The sequence below is a fragment of the Poecilia reticulata genome, chromosome 2 (genome assembly GCF_904066995.2).
Source record: "Poecilia reticulata chromosome 2, P_reticulata-male-v2, whole genome shotgun sequence".
Lineage (NCBI taxonomy): Eukaryota > Metazoa > Chordata > Actinopteri > Cyprinodontiformes > Poeciliidae > Poecilia > Poecilia reticulata.
In genome coordinates, this window is record NC_088831.1 from 38,995,787 (window position 1) to 39,013,767 (window position 17,981).

The following is a 17,981-nucleotide window of genomic DNA, read 5'->3' on the forward strand; positions in this document are numbered from 1 at the left end:
ATGGGGTGCTGGTTTTGATTTGGTCTTGGGTTCGGTGGTTTAGACTACAACTCTGCTACGAGGCTCCTTGGTTCCATGTCCTCCTCTGCCTGTTGGATTTCTTTCAAAATAAATGTGTGGCAAAAAAAGTGAAGTTCATGTTATGTTAGGACAGGAGACGAGATGTTTCCATCCCTGAAATTATGATGCATAGAATCACATATCTAAGTCTAAACTATGTTACAGAGTAAACTCAATAAAAACATGCTTTATCTGTGGCATTGTTCATTAAAATGGCACATTACTGATGTATTAAAATTAAATATGATTGGTACACTTAATGATATTAGTGATTAGGCAATGCATTCAGCAAGTACTTTTACTTTTAATACTTAAGTATTTTTAAAAGCCAGTACTTTTTTACTTTTACTTAAGTAGAATGTTAATGTGGTACTTTGACTTTTACTTAAGTACATTTTTGTCTGTGTATTTGTACTTTTACTTAAGTACATTTTTTGAGTACTTTCTCCACCACTGATTAAATGCAACAACTATACTGAATTTTCACGACTTTTGGGTTCCCATTCCATTTCAGAAACCTTAAAATCTATAGGTATAGTTGAGAAGATTATTAATATAAATATTGGGAAACCTTTAAGATCCTTAAAAGTGCTTTGGATGGGTGTGCTGTGGTGGCGCAGGGGTTAAGCACAACCCACATTTGGAGACCTTAGTCCTCGACGCAGCTGTCTCAGGTTCGATTCCCGGCCTTGGCGACCTTTGCTGCATGTCTTCCCTTCTCTCATTACCCACTTTCCTGTCAATTAACTATAAAATAAAGACCACTAGAGCCAAAAGAAATCTTAAAAATAAAGTATACTTAAAAGTGCTTTGGATGAATGTTTAGTGTTTATCCTTCGTAGTTCAGTAAAAGTGATATGCCATCAAACAAATGGCTTTCAAAGCCCACTTAACAAAAGCTGATTTAATTTGATTACTGGTTGTATTTTCTGATCTGTATGTGAACACACGCGGAAATTTATTAGCCATGCTTCCATTTGCTTACACACGTCCAGTAAATGAACGGGATATGCTTTGCATTAAATAGTATTAATGGCGCTATTCACCGGGGACGCTCTAAGCTGCATGCTTTGGGGAAAATTGACCTTCTGTGGTCTTAATTGTACTAGAGGCTCAACACCGCCGTGACATTTAACTGTGCTCCAGTGTTAATTCTTAACGTTTTATTCTAGTGCTTTGCTGACATTTCAGTAGGAGGCGGCTTTGCAGGAAAGATGATTGGTGATTCTTTGGCACTTTGAATAAATAAGCACATTTGTTCCCATTGTTTGAGTCTTTCAGTGTCTTTCTCTGCGTTGCATACAGTATTGAGAGAGTTTGGTTCATAGTAAGATGGGGAAAAAGGCATGACATGATGGACTGGCTTTCACTGCAGTATAAATCTCGCAAAGAAGCATTTAGATAACTTTATCAATCGCAAACTGGAAGTTTCTGATTGTTTACTGTGCACATTAGGTAACATTGATTTCCAAATAATACATACCTAATTAACATTTCAACAGTTTCTTCTTTAACCAACTAGGGCCAATCTACTAATCTTTCTATTAAGTACAAAATAAACAAGCATATTTTCAAAAATATTCTTTATATGCCTGAGACATACTGCTTTAGGTTTAAAATTACATAAACTGATGGTCATTTAAAAAAAATAAGCCTTTTCTTTATCAACATAAGCAAGGGTCTACTTGTAAAGACTGCAGATGGTGGAGTGACTCTCACCCGTTTGGTCAAAACAGATTCATTAGAAGACTGATGAACTATGGAAAGAGCTAATTTGAATAGCTGTTAGCGTGTGCATAGGTGAACTTGTGTGTGAATGTGAATAAGCATGTTCTTGTAAGGGCACTTGTCGAGTCTCTTTGCTTTAGTGCTACTTTGTTAAGAGGCTGAAGTAATTAGCTGAGAAAATGGAGGGCTTTTCACCAGCAGCTGCAATTACTGCTTTCTGTAGCAGGATTGAATGGATAAATGGATGGAGGAAAGAGTGGTGTACTGTATTAGATGAACAGGGCAGGATAAGTAAAGACTAGGTTGGCTGTGGATGGAGGACATTGGTGAATAAATGAAAACAATTGTCTGGACGCTTAGCATTGTGAATGGTGTGTAAAAAGAAAACGCAAGCTAGTCAAAAAAGGACAAAATTCTGAAAGGCTTTTGATGTTACTTTTCTTTCTACATGATCAATAATAATAAAGCCATGCTTTACTTTTCCCATTTGGCTGTCCTGATCAGTAAAGAGTTATCTATCACTGACCTCTTACACAGGACATTTTATTCTCTCTAGGCACCCAGTTGGCATTAATTATCATGTTTTAGACCAACAGCCTTCTGTAGTACTTTGTGTTCCTCGGGGTTCTGTCTTAGAACCACTACTTTTCATCCTCTTCATCAATAATGTCGACCCTAACATTGACACTTAAAACTTCCATATTTACACAGATGAAAAGTTGAGAAAAAACACCAAGATATCTCGCTGTAGCTGTTGCTGTTCTGCTTGATTTATTTTGGCATAAATGCAAATTGTGTATGCAGGCTTTGATAATTATAACTGATCCCATTTGTCTGTCTTGTCCAGGACTCTCTTGAAAAATAGATTAAATACCACTACTTCTCTTCTGCTGTTTTTAATAAAAGCAAGACGTTATCATATGGATTTTCAGAACTGTGAACAAAGATGTAATAATATTTCCATTCCTGCGAAATATTAAAAACTAGTTTAAGATAAGGTCCGCATGGGTTTCAATATGAACGAGGAGTTTTGCCCTAAATATGAAAAACTTGTAAATACTTGGCGTTTAAGTCTCATTACACTTTTACTCCTATTCAGTTTGCTGGAGTTTATTCTTCCTCAGCTCGTTAAAGATCCTGTCACAGCATTTAATCAGGTGGACTTTAGCTTTTTTGTTCTCAATCCTTAGATTGTTTATAGACTCATTTTCAATCAAGCTTTAGGTGTCAGATTACCTTCTATTGGACTGGAATATTTCAAATACATTATACAGAAGACATTTATCAATGACTCCAAGTAGTCTAAGTCCTCTATCTGCATAAGCTCAAATATTTACCTGACGCTTGGTGCCAGGTATTTTACTAATATGGTTTGGTTTTTGCTGCAGTGTGGCCAAACCTGCCTGTAACTTTGAGTTTGGATTTAACTTTGCAAAACATCACTTTTAAAGCATTGTGTCATGTTTTCTTTCTTTTGCTGTTTTGTTTTTGAAAGCAGTGCCTTTTGCTTGGCAACTTTTCCAACCTTTCTGATTGCACTGCTACAAAATAGTAACCACATTTGCAGAGGCATCCAATCCTTCAATGTTTGGCAACTGCCTCCAATGTTTGTTTTTTTTTTCACTTATGAGTGATCTTTCATACTCCAAACTGTTTTTCAGTGGCCTTATCAGACAGCCTGATTGATGAATGCTGAGAGTTGCCTCTCTGAAATACCTGCAGATGTCTTTTCCCCCTTGGGATTGTGTTAACCAGCAGCTGAATCCTTCACAGAGTTTGGCTAATGACCTGTTGATCGTGTTCAGTAAATGACATCCTGGTGCCCTTATACTGAGAAATGTCTCTGTCAAGATTTTTAACCCTTGGTGCCAGTCTGAGACTTTAAAGATCAAGCACTTGCTGATATAAAATCATACATATGGCATAATTAGTAAAGTGAGTGTCAAGTGTGTATTTCATAGTTCTGTAGATATTCAGTCCTTAAAAGATAACCAATGCCATTTCTTCATTTTTATTACTATTATTATTGTCTGCTAATCAAATAAAATGCCTTGGTAAATGTGTTGTTTCACTTTAAAAAGTGTGACAGAACGTTTTTGTGGTTTTGAAATTATGACCATACAAAACTTTTATATACAGTGAAGCTCAGATTATTCATACCCCCTGATATATTTAGGTTTTAATTTGACCATGTTTCTTCTGGCTGGAAATAATATCAGGGTTTTGGAGAAACTCAGCCAGAATCCAGACTTCTCTGGAAAGAGGTAAAGATTAGAGTGATAGTTTCGAGGCCTTCCTAGGAAGATACAGTAGGTTGCTGTAGGTAAATTGACAAAATACTATTGGAGACATGCAAAAAGCTCCAATACTATTTTGTCTGTCCAATGCTACTATAAGAAGAGTTAGACTGCTGTATGTTGTCATGCTGGTAAAAATACTTATAATTTTTGGCATATAATTTTTAAAAAAATGAAACTAAACTGGTGTTATTTGTACATGTCTATATTTTGAGAGATGCATGTGTCCTTTCCTATTGGAAATAAATTTATTGTTTGAAGTAAACTAATTTTAAATCTAAATCTGCCAAGGATATGAATAATTGTGGGTTTAATTGTACATTGTTACCAACAACCAGCTCATGCCTACAAACTGTACCTTAGATTTGATCAGAATATTGCTACTTTTACTTCCTGTCAGTAAGGATAGACTTGAACTTATTGTTTCTGTAGTTCAGTATAAAGCTGGATGTTTTGTCAATTTACAGGTATATTTATCTCATGTTAAAGACCTTTATGGACATTAATGTTTTCAAATGTTTTGTGCAATATGAAAAATACTGTACTGGAAAGAGAAAGTTTTGATTACGTGTCTGTAATTACCAAGGGAATAACTATTTTGTGACATGTGAGATAATTTGTAGTTCAGCGGTGTACCCTTGTCTGTCTTAAAATTACATATTGTAGTTTATTAGACTGATGTGACCTTTACCTTTCTACACCAATAAGCATGCCAATAGTTATTGAATGTGCAATAGCAAAGGCATTAAATACATGACAGAGGACATGGCACATGCACAAAGCAACAGTAAGGTAGTGGTGTTTAATTAAGTCAGCCCAAAGTACTGGCAGAGCAGAAAGATGTGACTGATAAATAAAGATTAGACCAAGCCAGCCCGTATTCATTGATCTCTCTGAGGTTGAGAGGCAGAGCAGGGGGAAAGGACGAAGACGGGTAAAAATCTTTTTTGATTTACAGAAGGAGAAAAGGACAATGGATTTAAAAGATCGGTATCTAAAAGTGAGATGCAGATGTGGTTGAAATGATTTAAGTTAAATTTGATGGACGTTAACAGGGTTGTAACTGCTCCGATAAGATTGGTTGAGAGATGAAACTGTCATTTGTGTTAAGATTATTCTGGGGTGTTCCCACTGGTCCTAATTTACAGTTCATCACATGTGGCTGGTATTTAGTTTTATTCCTTAGTTTACACATTTTGAGTAAAGGTTGTTATGCAGCCATCTTGGGCATGAATGTGAGATTAATTTGGGTCTTGTAATACTTTATTCTGTCCTATATGTTTTTTTCCAAATGGTATTTACTAGGTGACAAATTCATTGAGTTCGGAACAAAATAATTTGCAGTATGTTTGAGTTTATTTTGGCCAATCTTTTCACCAAATTCAAATCTACAGGCTCAAATACCACAGTTCTTTGTGGTTTTTGGTGTTTTGAAATTGAGCAGTTTCAAAAACCTCTGGATTGTTGAGTCACAATCGACAGGAACTGCACCGTTACCTAGCAACCTCGGCCGAGTCCAGCACTTCACCTAACAACCCAAGCTAAGCTCCAGTGTTTGGTGAGCTGGTTTTACAGTTGTATGCACTGTACAATGGCTGCTGTAAAAGACAAGTGTTTTGTCGATGACTTACCATCCAGAAACCACTTGCTGCATTCCTGTTGGTTGTGCATTGGGCTTTACTTCTGCTTTTCAAAGATGTATAGTTGCGCATATGTTTTCACGTGTGAGTGTAAATGTTGATTTGGGGGAGGCGGAGCCAGCAGCAGTTTATTTGGATTAAAGTGACAGGAGGTCTTAAAACAGCTCATTCTGAGTTTCGACATTTTGGCCTAATTTATACAACCTTATGCAAAAGAAATTTATTTTGACTTCCTGCTTCCACAGCTCTTTTTGGTTGTCTTCATAGTTCAGTAAAGTAGTTTTCCTAAGCCAGGGGACTGTTGAGTAAAGTCTGCTGGGCTCCTTTCTTCATTTTGAGACGGGAGAGGAGTTTGAGTAAGAAGAAGCAGGAGGAAGGATAGAGATTTTAAATAAGTTGAGTTGAAGGAAGCAATTTCACAGCACTCCTAAGAACCCTTTATTTAGCTGGAGCGAGGTTGGTTAATGAAGAGAAATGATTAAGTCTGCTCTGGGAGAGGTGTAAGCACAGACGGTTGGGGAGATGAAGAAGAAAACAATGAAGGGGTGCCAGAAACAGAATCACAAAGAAAAGAAAGACTCAGTTCAGAGTTTGGACAAAGTACTCTAATTTATGCTGTATATGTCTGCAAAATGCTGTGTGCCCATCTAAGGTTCTTTGATACATCCTTGAAACGGCTCAAGTGAAAGGAACTGGACTCTGGATCTTTCATGTCTGTGTTTCATTGTATCTGTGGAAAAAAAAAGAGAGAGAGAAACAGTAGGAGTGTGTGTCAGTGCTGAAAGTGATGGGTGGTGTATTTTATGGGTAAATTGAAGGGTCTGTTAAAAGGAGAGAGATGAGCCCCTCTTACAGTGTGTGTCCCTGTGTGTAAAAGTGTGTGTGCGTGCTCTCCCTCAGCATCAGTCTCTTCTGCTTGATTTCTGTGCTCTCCTCCCTGCCTCTCCTCTGCTCACTATGCCGTGAAATGGTTTTTCACTAGACCATTACCCCTACCAGGGCACTACTGTGCTGCCACAGGACTCTGTGAGTGAAAGGGAGTGTGTTAAGGTGTGTGTGTAGGGGTATGTGTGTTTGCCTGGGGAGAGGGAATGATGTGTGCTTGTGTAGCTGCACTTGAAACAGAAAGATTATGATTTTGTTTTTGTTTTTTTCAATCTGTGGTAAAGATGAGTTGTGTACAGCTACCAGTACGTAGCCGCGTGTGTGTCTGGCTGCCTGTGATGGGAAAGGTGTGTTCCTTTGTACAGTCCCTTGAATGTTTTCATATTTTTAGTCAAACACACAGTAGGACCGAGAATACATGATTCTCTTTTTTGTAAATACATATCTTAAAAGTGTGGCATGCTTTTGTATTCCTCCCCTTTTGCATTCATACCCTTTAGTAGAGTCCTGTTGCAGATGTCATTTAGTTAGAAAGTGGAAGTGACCTATGTATACTTTACTTGAATTATAAAACAACATCCTTACCTTTAAAAATGTTACTTGTTTTTTCTTATTTAATCTGTCATAGTAATATGCTAAACAAAGAAGCAGCCAAAACATCACTTGTTATGTTAGTCTAGACCTGAAATTGGTTTAGTGACAGAGAAAAGACTTGAAAAATGTATGTAAACATTTGTATTGACTCTTGGGGGCTGAATGCAAATTCACTCATTTGTATTGGTGAAAAAGTTAGAAAGTCGTATCATTTTTATCCTGCAATGCTGTACTTTGTGTTGGTTCATTACTTAAAATCCAAATAAACTACACTGAGGTTTTAATATGGCAAAATATAAAAAAGTTTAAGCTGTGTTTATACTTTGAGAAAGCGCTGCATCTCTGTTGTTAGTGTTTGACTTGTGCTTTATTTTCTACAAAAAGAACTTCGATACTGAACGTCTTCAAAATGTAATGATTCCTCTTCATTGTCAGTGAGTGAAACGTATTGTTGAATGAGGGATTTTCTTTATGCTGTGAAATGTCATTTAGCCTAACCTGAACTTTCCTTTCCAGACTTTTTCAATCTGTCTTTTTAATCAATTTTTTTTAATATCATTTTTTAACTTAATAATGAATTTAGCTCCACTTTCTTTCTCACATTCACCTGTGTTCAACCTACAAATTAATTCATAAACTCACATCTGCTGGTCATTTCTGATATGTAATTCATTTGCTGGGTTTTACATTTGTGAGAACGTTTTGTACATGTTTAATTGATGGGTGTTTTCCAGAGGTAAACTAGTTTCTGTTTAAAATAACTTTCTCACATCACGTTTTGTTGTATTTTTCATTTATTTTCTGCTTTTGCTTCACCAACTCATCGTTTCTCGCAGCCTCCACCGCATGATGCAACTCATTCATCCGCTCATCTCTCCCCGTCTCGAGTTCCCCCTTTAACATCTTGTTTAAATTGTGCCGTTAATATCTTTTCCACCTCCCCACTCCGCCGCCCTTGTCTTCACCTCATTCGCTCTCTTGTTTTATAAGTCACCTCTCATCTCCTTCCTCTCCCTTTGCCCCTCCTCAACAACTTCATAATTTCCCTCCTCCTCTGTAAGTCATTTTACTCTGGTCTCATTCGCTCCAGCTCTCTTTCCTCCGTTCTTCTCCATTTAATGCCTTTTCATTCCTTAGCGCCGAACCTCTATTCGCTCTTAATATCCCGCAGTTTCTTTACCTGAGATATTGAAGCTATAAAGACAGGTGTTCAAAAGAAAGCAGGACCAGCAAATCTGATTTGTGTGCCTCCTGGCGTTATTCCCCTGAATACAGATAGAAGAGGAAAGGCAAAGAGGGAGAGCAAATAGCTGTGCTCTTTGATATCAAAATCTCAGCATGTTGTGAATGAAAAAACACTGAGCTTTCTTCGATACCTCCAGTTTTTTTGCCTCCAGCACAACTCATCTTATATTGTGTAGTTTTAAATTTATTTCCCTCTGTCCTTCTTTCTGGAGCTGGGATTACAGTTCCAACCTCAAACCTTAATGGATATTGTGTGATCAACACAAAGTAAATTATAATTGAAATGTAAATATAGTAGAACATTGTTTTCAATAGTTTTCAATTTGAAATGTGTGGCATGCTCATGTATATTTACCCCTTGACTCTGATACACCTAAATGTAATCCGAACAACTATGTTGTTTCAGTAATCTATGTTGATATGACTTTATTTCATTATAAATCCAACTGTGAAGGTTTGTGAGAAAACATTGGTGAGCTTAGGGCATCAAAGAACATAATAGGTCAGGAAGAAAGCTGTGAAAAAGCTCTGAATATTTCTCAGAGAACTTTTCACTCTAAAAACCAGAGGTGGGTGATATGGTGATATTTGTGGGTGATACAATATGAACCGCTTTGGGGGGCTTGAAACAACATTAATTGGAATTTATTGGGACAACAATCAATTCAGATCTATTGTGATCAGAAATGTATCTCGATAAATGCTAAACGATACAATCATTGCCCATTTCTACTGGAAACCAAACAACACCTAAATATAGGTCACATGCCAGTACAGCAATAGTCAGAGAAGCAGCCCAGAGGCCGATGGGAAGTAACTCTAGAAGAGCTGCAGAGATCCACAGCTCAGACGGGAAGATTAGTCAATCAGTGATACAAATAGCAGCGTTAAAATAAACTGTTACATTTTTCATTAATGAGTAATCGAATTACTTTTTCTATTGTTGCATTACTGTTGCCATTTCTGACAGTAAATGTGACACGGGATGGAAATGAAGTCCAACTTGGAAATTTTGCACAATCTTAATCGTATAAACTTTGGGTGAAAACACTGTTTGACTGTGACAAATGTGAAATTAAAATGCATTTAATGAGCACCAAAACCATTTATTTTTGTTTGTCTATGGCTGTGTGTGTTTGCCCAGATAAAGTATGTTGATGTTTTGGTCTTTAGTCGACTTCATTTGAAAGCAGAGCGAAGCTGGAATCTCCCCGCTGAATAGACCGGAATATTCTCAGAGGGAAATATTGTGCTTCAATGAAGAGAGAGGGAGAGAGAGAGGGTTAAAAAAAAGGAATATGTGAAGAAGGAGAAAACAAGATGATGAGGGTTAAAGTGAGAACCAGTGAGAAGAGGAGGTAGGACAGATTGAACTGTCAGCAGTTTGGATTAATCTCTGCTCTTTTTCTTTCAGTATGGAGATGAGGTGCAGTTCTCTTCATGTAAAACTGTGCGTGCGTGTGTGTTTGTGTGTGTTTGTGAAAGAGAGAGAGAGAGAGAGACATAATATTTTGAAGTAACCTAATCTTGGATGGAGACCCTTCCTACCCCCACCCCAACAAACCTCAGAAGTCCTAAATCCCTAAAAACAAGCTTTTTTGGTCCTCAATTACCAGAGTACCACAAACACCCAAACATCAAGAAAATGAGGGGCTTATATGGCTGTGCATCCCACATGCTTCCACTCCCAGTTTTAAAGTTTGCTCTTCCTTTAATATATAGTTTAATACAAGATGCTGTGGTAGTAAAATGCCACAACTTTAGGTATCTACTGCTCCTGTTCCTACTGCTCCAAACTAATGTTCATTTTGTCCACCAGATACCAGGCAGAGGCACTGATCCCCGTCTGACTCCACGATACGAAGAGGTGGAACGTCAGTATGCCTCCTTACCAAGGTACAACTGTCTCCCTCCGTCTGTGAGAAACTCCAAATCCTTTCTGTGTATTTTTCTTCCTCTAATTAAATCTTTGTTTACTACTTTTCTTCCTAAATTTCCCACACACCGGAACCCGTCATACCTCCACCACTGCAGTCTCCTCTACCCTTTTCAAAACTGTTGAATGTCTTTTTTAATTATTTTCTCATGGCAACTTAATAAGCTCCATTCTAGCTTACTGAGTTGTAGAAAACAATGAGCCATTTGTAGTTTTTAGTCATTAATCTAATAGTTGTTTTCAGCAGTAATAAGAGGTGGAAGATATGATGAGAAGTCATAAAGGTGTGAACATGATGATGATCTGCAACAGCAAAGACATTATGATGTGGTCTATAAAGTTACATTTTCCTGTTTTCTTGAGCTTCATTTCATAGATTTTATGCCTGTCTTTTAAATCAGAATCATGTTTTTGTTATTTATACTTTTTTTCAGTTTGAGATGAAAATGAATATGATTTTGAAGTTTGATTACAAACTTCCCTTTTGATTTTAGATATCAATTGTACAAAAGGTTACAAATCGATAGATGTCTATTCAAAGATCTTGTCTGGCCTAAATTCTATATTATCTTTTTACCGTCTGTTTTTATAAATGGAAACTAGTTTTAAACTTTTTTTTAATCTATCTTTTCTTTCTATTTTCTTCTTCTGCATTCAAAACTTCATGCAAATAGTTTAATGATAAAAACAGTCTCACATGACCATACAAAAAGCTTCAGTCACTCTTGAGCATTTTTTCTCCCAATTTGCTATTTTTGCCTTCTTTCTCAAAGCTACAATTTAAATTTTTTTTTATTTTCTTCGACTCCTTTCTTCTTTATTGCTCCTCACCCAACGTGATATCTTACTTTACTGCACATTTCCTTTCTTTGCCATACTAAAGGCAGATGTAGTAATGCATTTAAGCAACTCCTTCATAGACTTGCTGTATCCAAAGCACGTTGTAGCAGGGGAAAAATGAACTTGAACAGAAAGAATAATGCTGCTTCTAGCTTCTTTTCATTTTGTTGTACTTGCTGGTAACTACCAACACCTCTGCAGACTAACAGATGTTAGTCGTCGTTTGTGTCTGTCAGTAAGAGTGAGTTGGCAAGTTGAGCTGAAGAACAGAACTTTAGAACATTAAAAAGTTTATTGCCAAGTTCCCAACCCTGTTAAAATAGTGAGGGATGGGTATTTCACACCTCTTTTGTCAGTGTTTGTGTCTGTGTGTGTGTGTGTGTGTGTGTGCATGTGGGTGTGTGTGTGTCCAAGATAAAGAGGGAGGGTGGGTGTCTCTGCATGGGTGATGGCATTGGCAGATGGGGGTGGGAGCAGTGATGATAGTTTTGAGGTCTGGCTTTGGTATCTGAAAAGCCTCGGGAAATTGGACACATTTGCACACGCTGGCATACTTTAGAGGTCCTGCATTTCTGTTTCCACTTAGAAACTCGGGCTGCTATTTCTACACACTCAGCCAAATCCGCACGGATGTCTGATCATACATTATGATGCAGAAATTACTAAAGAGAGACCTTGCCCATGAATATATGCTAAATAATTCATTTAAAAGAAAAAAAGTCTTGAAACTGGTTCGACACTTAAAACAGAAAACGATCTTATGGTGTCTTTGCTGCCAAGTCACAGATGCCAGACGCTTCTTGCAAGTGTTGCACTTTTATGTCTTTCTCCACAATGACCACACTGCCATAAAAGCAATAACTAATTATTTAATTCAATATGTATAAACAGAATGATGAAAGTGCATAAAAACCAGTGGTGGATGATATAGACTTAAAATTTTATTACAATAATGTTGTAGTACTGTTGTGATAACGCTAAAAAACTATTTATTACTTATTCTTTAGATAACTGTTTGGACATAACTTTATTCCACAGAATTCATGTATAAGTATGTTTTTCAACATGAAAAACATACTTATACATGAATTCTGAAAATGCCTTTTTTAGGACAATATTCACATAAACACGTCTGATTTATATTGCAAAGCTGCACATAATCATGTTTTTGAATTTACTGACATTTATTAAGGATCTCTTGGAAAAATAAAATTTCAGTCAGTTTTTCTGAATGATAAATCAAAATTCTTATCATGACAAGCATTTTCTTTTACCATAATGATTAACAACATTTATGATCCAAGAACTTCCAAAACGAAGGGCATCACTATTTTCATTATTCCTTGTTCACAACAAAACCTCTTAAAGCTGCTGTTATTCCAGGACTGTCTGGTGTGTTCCTTGGTCTTCATGATGATTTTATTAGGGGTGAACATTTATCATATTGAATATTGTTAGGAGATGAGTGCAGAGGCTGTAGGATGATGAATGGCAGGAATAACTGAGCAAAGTCCAAGGAGAGCGTTGGAGAGTGGACAGGTTTGGCTTGGAGGATGGTGGTGGAGAGAAGCATTGGAGTTCTGGTCATGGTTATGTTTATCCCGTAAGTTCTGAGTAGACTGACCAAGGAATCACAAAAACTACACAGAGGAATGTTTACAGATTGGAGGTAGCTTCCATTGATATTCTAGGGAAGAAGCGTTAGCGCAAGCTTGGAGGACATGCAAAATAAAAGAGAGTTAGCAGTAACACTAAGGTTATCAGTGACCGTCAGCCAGTTCCTCTTATCCTACCGCTGATGAGCGGATGAGTTGGAGGTGTGCTCAACCTCGCCCTCCAGTGGCAACCTGCAGCAACAAATAAAAACGGCTAATCACTTCACTGTGCTTAACTAATAGCATTAATCTGGGAAGCAATCAAGAGCTCCACACAATTAAATTCACTTAAATTTAATTATCTACTTTAAGAAATATGTTAAAAAGTGACAATTAATAAAATTAAATTGGTTTTAAGAATTTCAACTTTAAGGAAACAACTAGCGATTTAATTATGTTTGTGTGCCTCAATTCATGGCACACACACATGCCATGGAAGTACACTGCAGTTAAAAACAAGGCATTTCCATTGGGGATAATTTATGGATTTGCTCAATATTGTTGACCTTGCTGATAAAATATTCTACTTAGTATTTTTGAGCTGGTAGTATTTATACAGAAGTAAGTGAAATGCAATTGATAAATAATTACAATTTTCTAAAAATAAATATTATCTTAGAATGGCCTAGACAAAGTCAGACCTAAATTTAATTAAGGATTTGTGGCCAGACATAAGGTTTATGCTTACAGACGCTCTACATTCTGTGTGAGTGAAATAATTAGACAAAACTGATAAACACATATCCTAATAAACGTTTCTGTTTCCCTCTGTTAGTTAACACATTAATTATCCCATCGTCCAAAATAGGCACAAAGTAAGTCATGTTTTGTAACTACATCCAGCGTGTTGACCTCATAAAAATATATTATTTTTACACCTGACTACAGTGGAAATAGCTGGAAGGTTTTGTGTATCTAGCGTCTGCATGTCTACCTGTATACTAAGCCACGTTCCACAGTTTCTGTTTTGAGCATTTCTATTATTTCCGAGATGGTACATAAATAATTTTTGGGTTACTAAATCAGATACTGCGCTTTTGACTCAACATCAGTTCAATTCAGTATGGAATACATAAACTGAGTTGGTGTGAATTTATATGTGTGTGTATGTCTGCGTGTGTGTGTGTGTGTATTGGAGACAAGGTTTTGATGGCTCTAAAATTAAAACATGACCCTTCTGTGGATGAAGTTTCCCTGCCTAAAGCGCCAGCGCTTCACCACATAGACTGTCAGCAAATGTCACTGCTTGAAATAGATAGGTGGTCTGTTTCAGGGTAAACTGAATATTTTTTCTGCCTCATAAAATTGTTCACTGTTTTATTACTGAAATCACGTTCAGAAAGACACAAAAGTCAACTCTGTCTATAAGTGTTTTTTAAGATTAATGCATTATGTTCAAAAACATGTTTGAGTAAAACAACCAAATTGCTTAGTGCTAAAATTAAAAAGATGAATTAGTAAAACGTTATTACAGAATATATTTTATTATAAAAAGTTGTTTCTCAATACCTCACTGTTGATGGTTTAACAAATTTAAATAATAAGTGGTGTTAGTTTATCACTAACAATTCTTGTGAAAAAATATACTTAATTGATTTATTCCTTGTTCTATCCAGAAGTTGAAATTTCCTTACTTCAAGTTGAATATATGCTCCCCATGCATCCCATAAACATCAAAACTGAATATGGATTTAAATAGGTGAAAGTATTATGTGATTGTTTTTTTGTTTTGTCTTGTTGTTTCCTGTCTCATTGGTGTTTGTGTCTTATTAAATCATGCACAGAGTGCTGCAGAATTTCTGATTCTTCTTCTGTTTGTAATTAGAAAGATATGATTGGACATTGGCAAAACAATTATTTCAAAACGTTGGATGAAAAAGCTGAAACACAATTAGTGGTGAGTGTAATGACATTCCCAAATAAAATACATTTATCCCGAACACTCACCAAATGTATGCAAACTTTTAAATTCAAGGAAAGTCACAGAAATAAAATTCTTAAAGTTGTTTTCTGGTGTTTAGCATATGCCAGAAAACAGAAAACTGGCCAGAAGCAAATCATTTTGTTAATTAAGCTAAAACAAGAACATTTCGATCTCAATTAACTTCACACAGTGAGTCTTTTCAATCAGTTTATATAAATATCTGGTTTCAACTGCACATTCTATCTTTCTGAAATGAAGTCAGGTTGTCCAGATTTCTATGGAAGCATGGCCCATAGGGGCAACGCACAGAGTACAGCACACCACACAAAACTAAATCTGAACTATTAATTACAGCTATAGCAATCAATATCTGTTCTTCGCCCACTACTGCACTGTTCTACTCCCAGAAGCTTGTCCTGCACTGCTCAAATTTCCAATGCCGTGACTTTTAAGGGAAAAAACCTAAACCATGATTCAAATATTTTGCTTCATGTTGCTTGAACAGCAAATCACTTCATCTCCGTTTCAACCATGTAGCTACTCCTCCGTAAAAATCCTCCTCCGTAACATAATACAGATATCACTAATCTCCATAAAACCATAAAGAAACCTGCACCAAATATGTTATTATTCAATAATAAACCTTATTTTTCTGAGGAACTGTGAATATTTGTTCTGTCATTCCCAATACATTGCTTAAATAGCTGTTCAGGATTAAGTATAAAATAGCATTCTTTTGTTTAAAGTTCTAAAGAAAAATGTCATATTTGCTATTTGGTTTTCTTTTTTGTTTTGTTTTATTTATAATAAAAATGTACGGAAGAGGATTAGGGCCACTGGAAAAAAAAAACAGTTCTGACTTTAATCTAAGAATTCTGACTTTAATCTCAGAGATTAAATCTCAGAGATTAAAGTCAGAATTTTGAGATTAAAGTCAGAATTTTTTTTATTTTATTTTTTTCCCAGTGGCCCTTATCTTCTTCCGTAAAAACTGCAGGAACCAGTGTTAATAATACGTCCTCAAACGGTTAGGCAATTTTATCTATGACTTTTAACAACGTTTTGCGTGTATAAAAATAAGAAAGTGACAAAAATAATAATAATGCAACAGCCTATTCAAAGCTGCTGGGAAATCAAAGATAATCTTGCAGATTGTAGTGGAACCAGTCTGCAAAGACTGAACTAATGAGAAAGAAAACCATTATTTAAACTTCAGGAACTATGAATGTGTTTCAATGAATGTACGTTTGTTTGAAATAACCTCATTGACCAGGCCTGGACATGTCCGTGTTGATAATGAGCATCAGAATCGGAGTGTGTGCGTGGGTGTGTGTGTGTGCGTGCGTGTGCGTGGGGGGGTGTGTGTGTGTGTGCCTGCACTGTTTCATTTCAATTATTCTGGGGTCAGTAGATGGCTATCACAGTTTGTGTATGGCTAACATTAGCAGGTTATGCCCCATGTGTGCCTCATTCATGGCCCATTTGCACATTCTTTCTCTGTGTGTGTTGAACACACACACTCATTATTGTTTTCATTGCACAGCAATGCAGAGAGAAAGGGGGGAACAAAGCGACATAAACAGACAAAGGTCAGGAGTTGACAGATTTCACAACAGGCAGACCTTAACTATTTAAAGGCGCACTCATGAAAAATATTGACTGAAGATTTCATCAAGAAAGAAACAACGAAGGATAGAAGAGGAATCAGCTCACATGTTTTCAGTCTACAAAGTAAAATCTGTCCTCAAGGGCTTTTTCTGTTGGTTGCATTTTTCTTGTAATAACACGTCAATTCCCATTAAAAGGTTTGATGACCTGATCTCTAGAAGACAAAGAAACATGTAAAAAAAAAAAGTGTGAAAGGAAAAATTACACACAAGACATCCAAGTAGGTAGAGAGAGCAGTCGCCAGCTTTTCTCTTATTTCATGTTTTTAAATTGTATTGTTTTATTTTGTTGTTTTTTATCTCTTTATAATTGTTCAGCACTTTGTTTGAAAGCGCATTATAAAAGAAGTTATTATTAACTTAGTTTGATACTGAAGATTTGTCCAGTAAAGATGAAGGCATCAGTAGAAATGTTCTATGAAAGTAGTAATGTAGAGATTTAACAAACTAGCACTCTACAGGGAGATTTAAAAGTGCTCTATCACATGCCCAATCTCCCTGTAATTCTCCACAGTGACAAATCACCACCTGTGACAAAGCCTGCCATTTGCAACACATTAAAAATGAATGAAATTTCTGCTCCACTTCTGACTAGCATTGTTGCTCTGAGGTGTAAAGGAATACCACAGCATCATCTTTTTGCCACCAAAATAGTCCACGTTATATCCATGAACCATGCAGGTGTTGTTCAAATCGAAATTTTTCTTGGCATAATCACTAAATCTTTTACTCACGAAGATTGAACTATATTACAGTAATGTAGCTGTCATAACCATCATCCTCCATGTAAGCAAACATGGAGAAGAGCTCTTACAGATTTAACATGATCTGGACTGGCAGGGGAAACACAAAAAGCAAAAGAAAACATGTTATGCTCAAGATATCTCTTGAGACCCTATTATTAAAGACGGTACAACTGGTATGTGTATATGATATATATGTTCTCTTCCAAATAAATAATTATTTGTTTTCAGTTAGTGCTTTAAAATTATTCATCTACTTTAATAAATAATAAGTTTGTTTAATGTTTTCAATATTTTTAGGTTTTCTCCGTCTAAAATATTAGATTTTTCCTGTAAACTATACTGACTAAACTTCAACTGAAATCATTATCATTCCATGTATATCAATAAGAGTATTTAGCAGCTCAAGATACATTCCTGCTCCAATTTGATTAGGAAGACATCCTTTTTCAATTTGCTCTGGTTATAGCTTTTATTGGATTAAAAGATCCAGTCAGAATTGTCTTCTAGGGGTCTGGAGAAACTGTCACTTCCTTATTATAATTTTAATTCAGGCTTTTTTAATTGCTGCAGCTGTTTTCGCTGAGTCTTCTGTTTCACATGGCACCAGTTTCTGCCCATCTCCTTCACATCGGTCCTTTTCTTTCCTTTTGCTCCCTATGCCTCTCAACATCTCATTTTCATTCTTGCTGAACTTGGGGTGAAAAGGACATTTTCGAATCATGTCGGCCTGCCAATAGAGAGAAATGAAATGAGAAAGTCTCTTT

At 36.3% G+C, this 17,981-nt stretch overlaps 1 protein-coding gene across 4 annotated transcripts in view; it reads left to right on the plus strand.

Moving 5' to 3' along the window:
• The window catches only part of LOC103460460 (partitioning defective 3 homolog B-like), a 213,536-nt gene that overhangs the window by 176,254 nt on the left and 19,301 nt on the right, over positions 1-17,981 (plus strand). For all 4 annotated transcript variants that reach the window (XM_008402636.3, XM_008402652.3, XM_008402642.3 and 1 more), the window contains one exon: positions 10,269-10,345. In XM_008402636.3, coding sequence (XP_008400858.2) covers positions 10,269-10,345 — 77 coding nt within the window. The remainder of the gene's footprint in view (positions 1-10,268; positions 10,346-17,981) is intronic.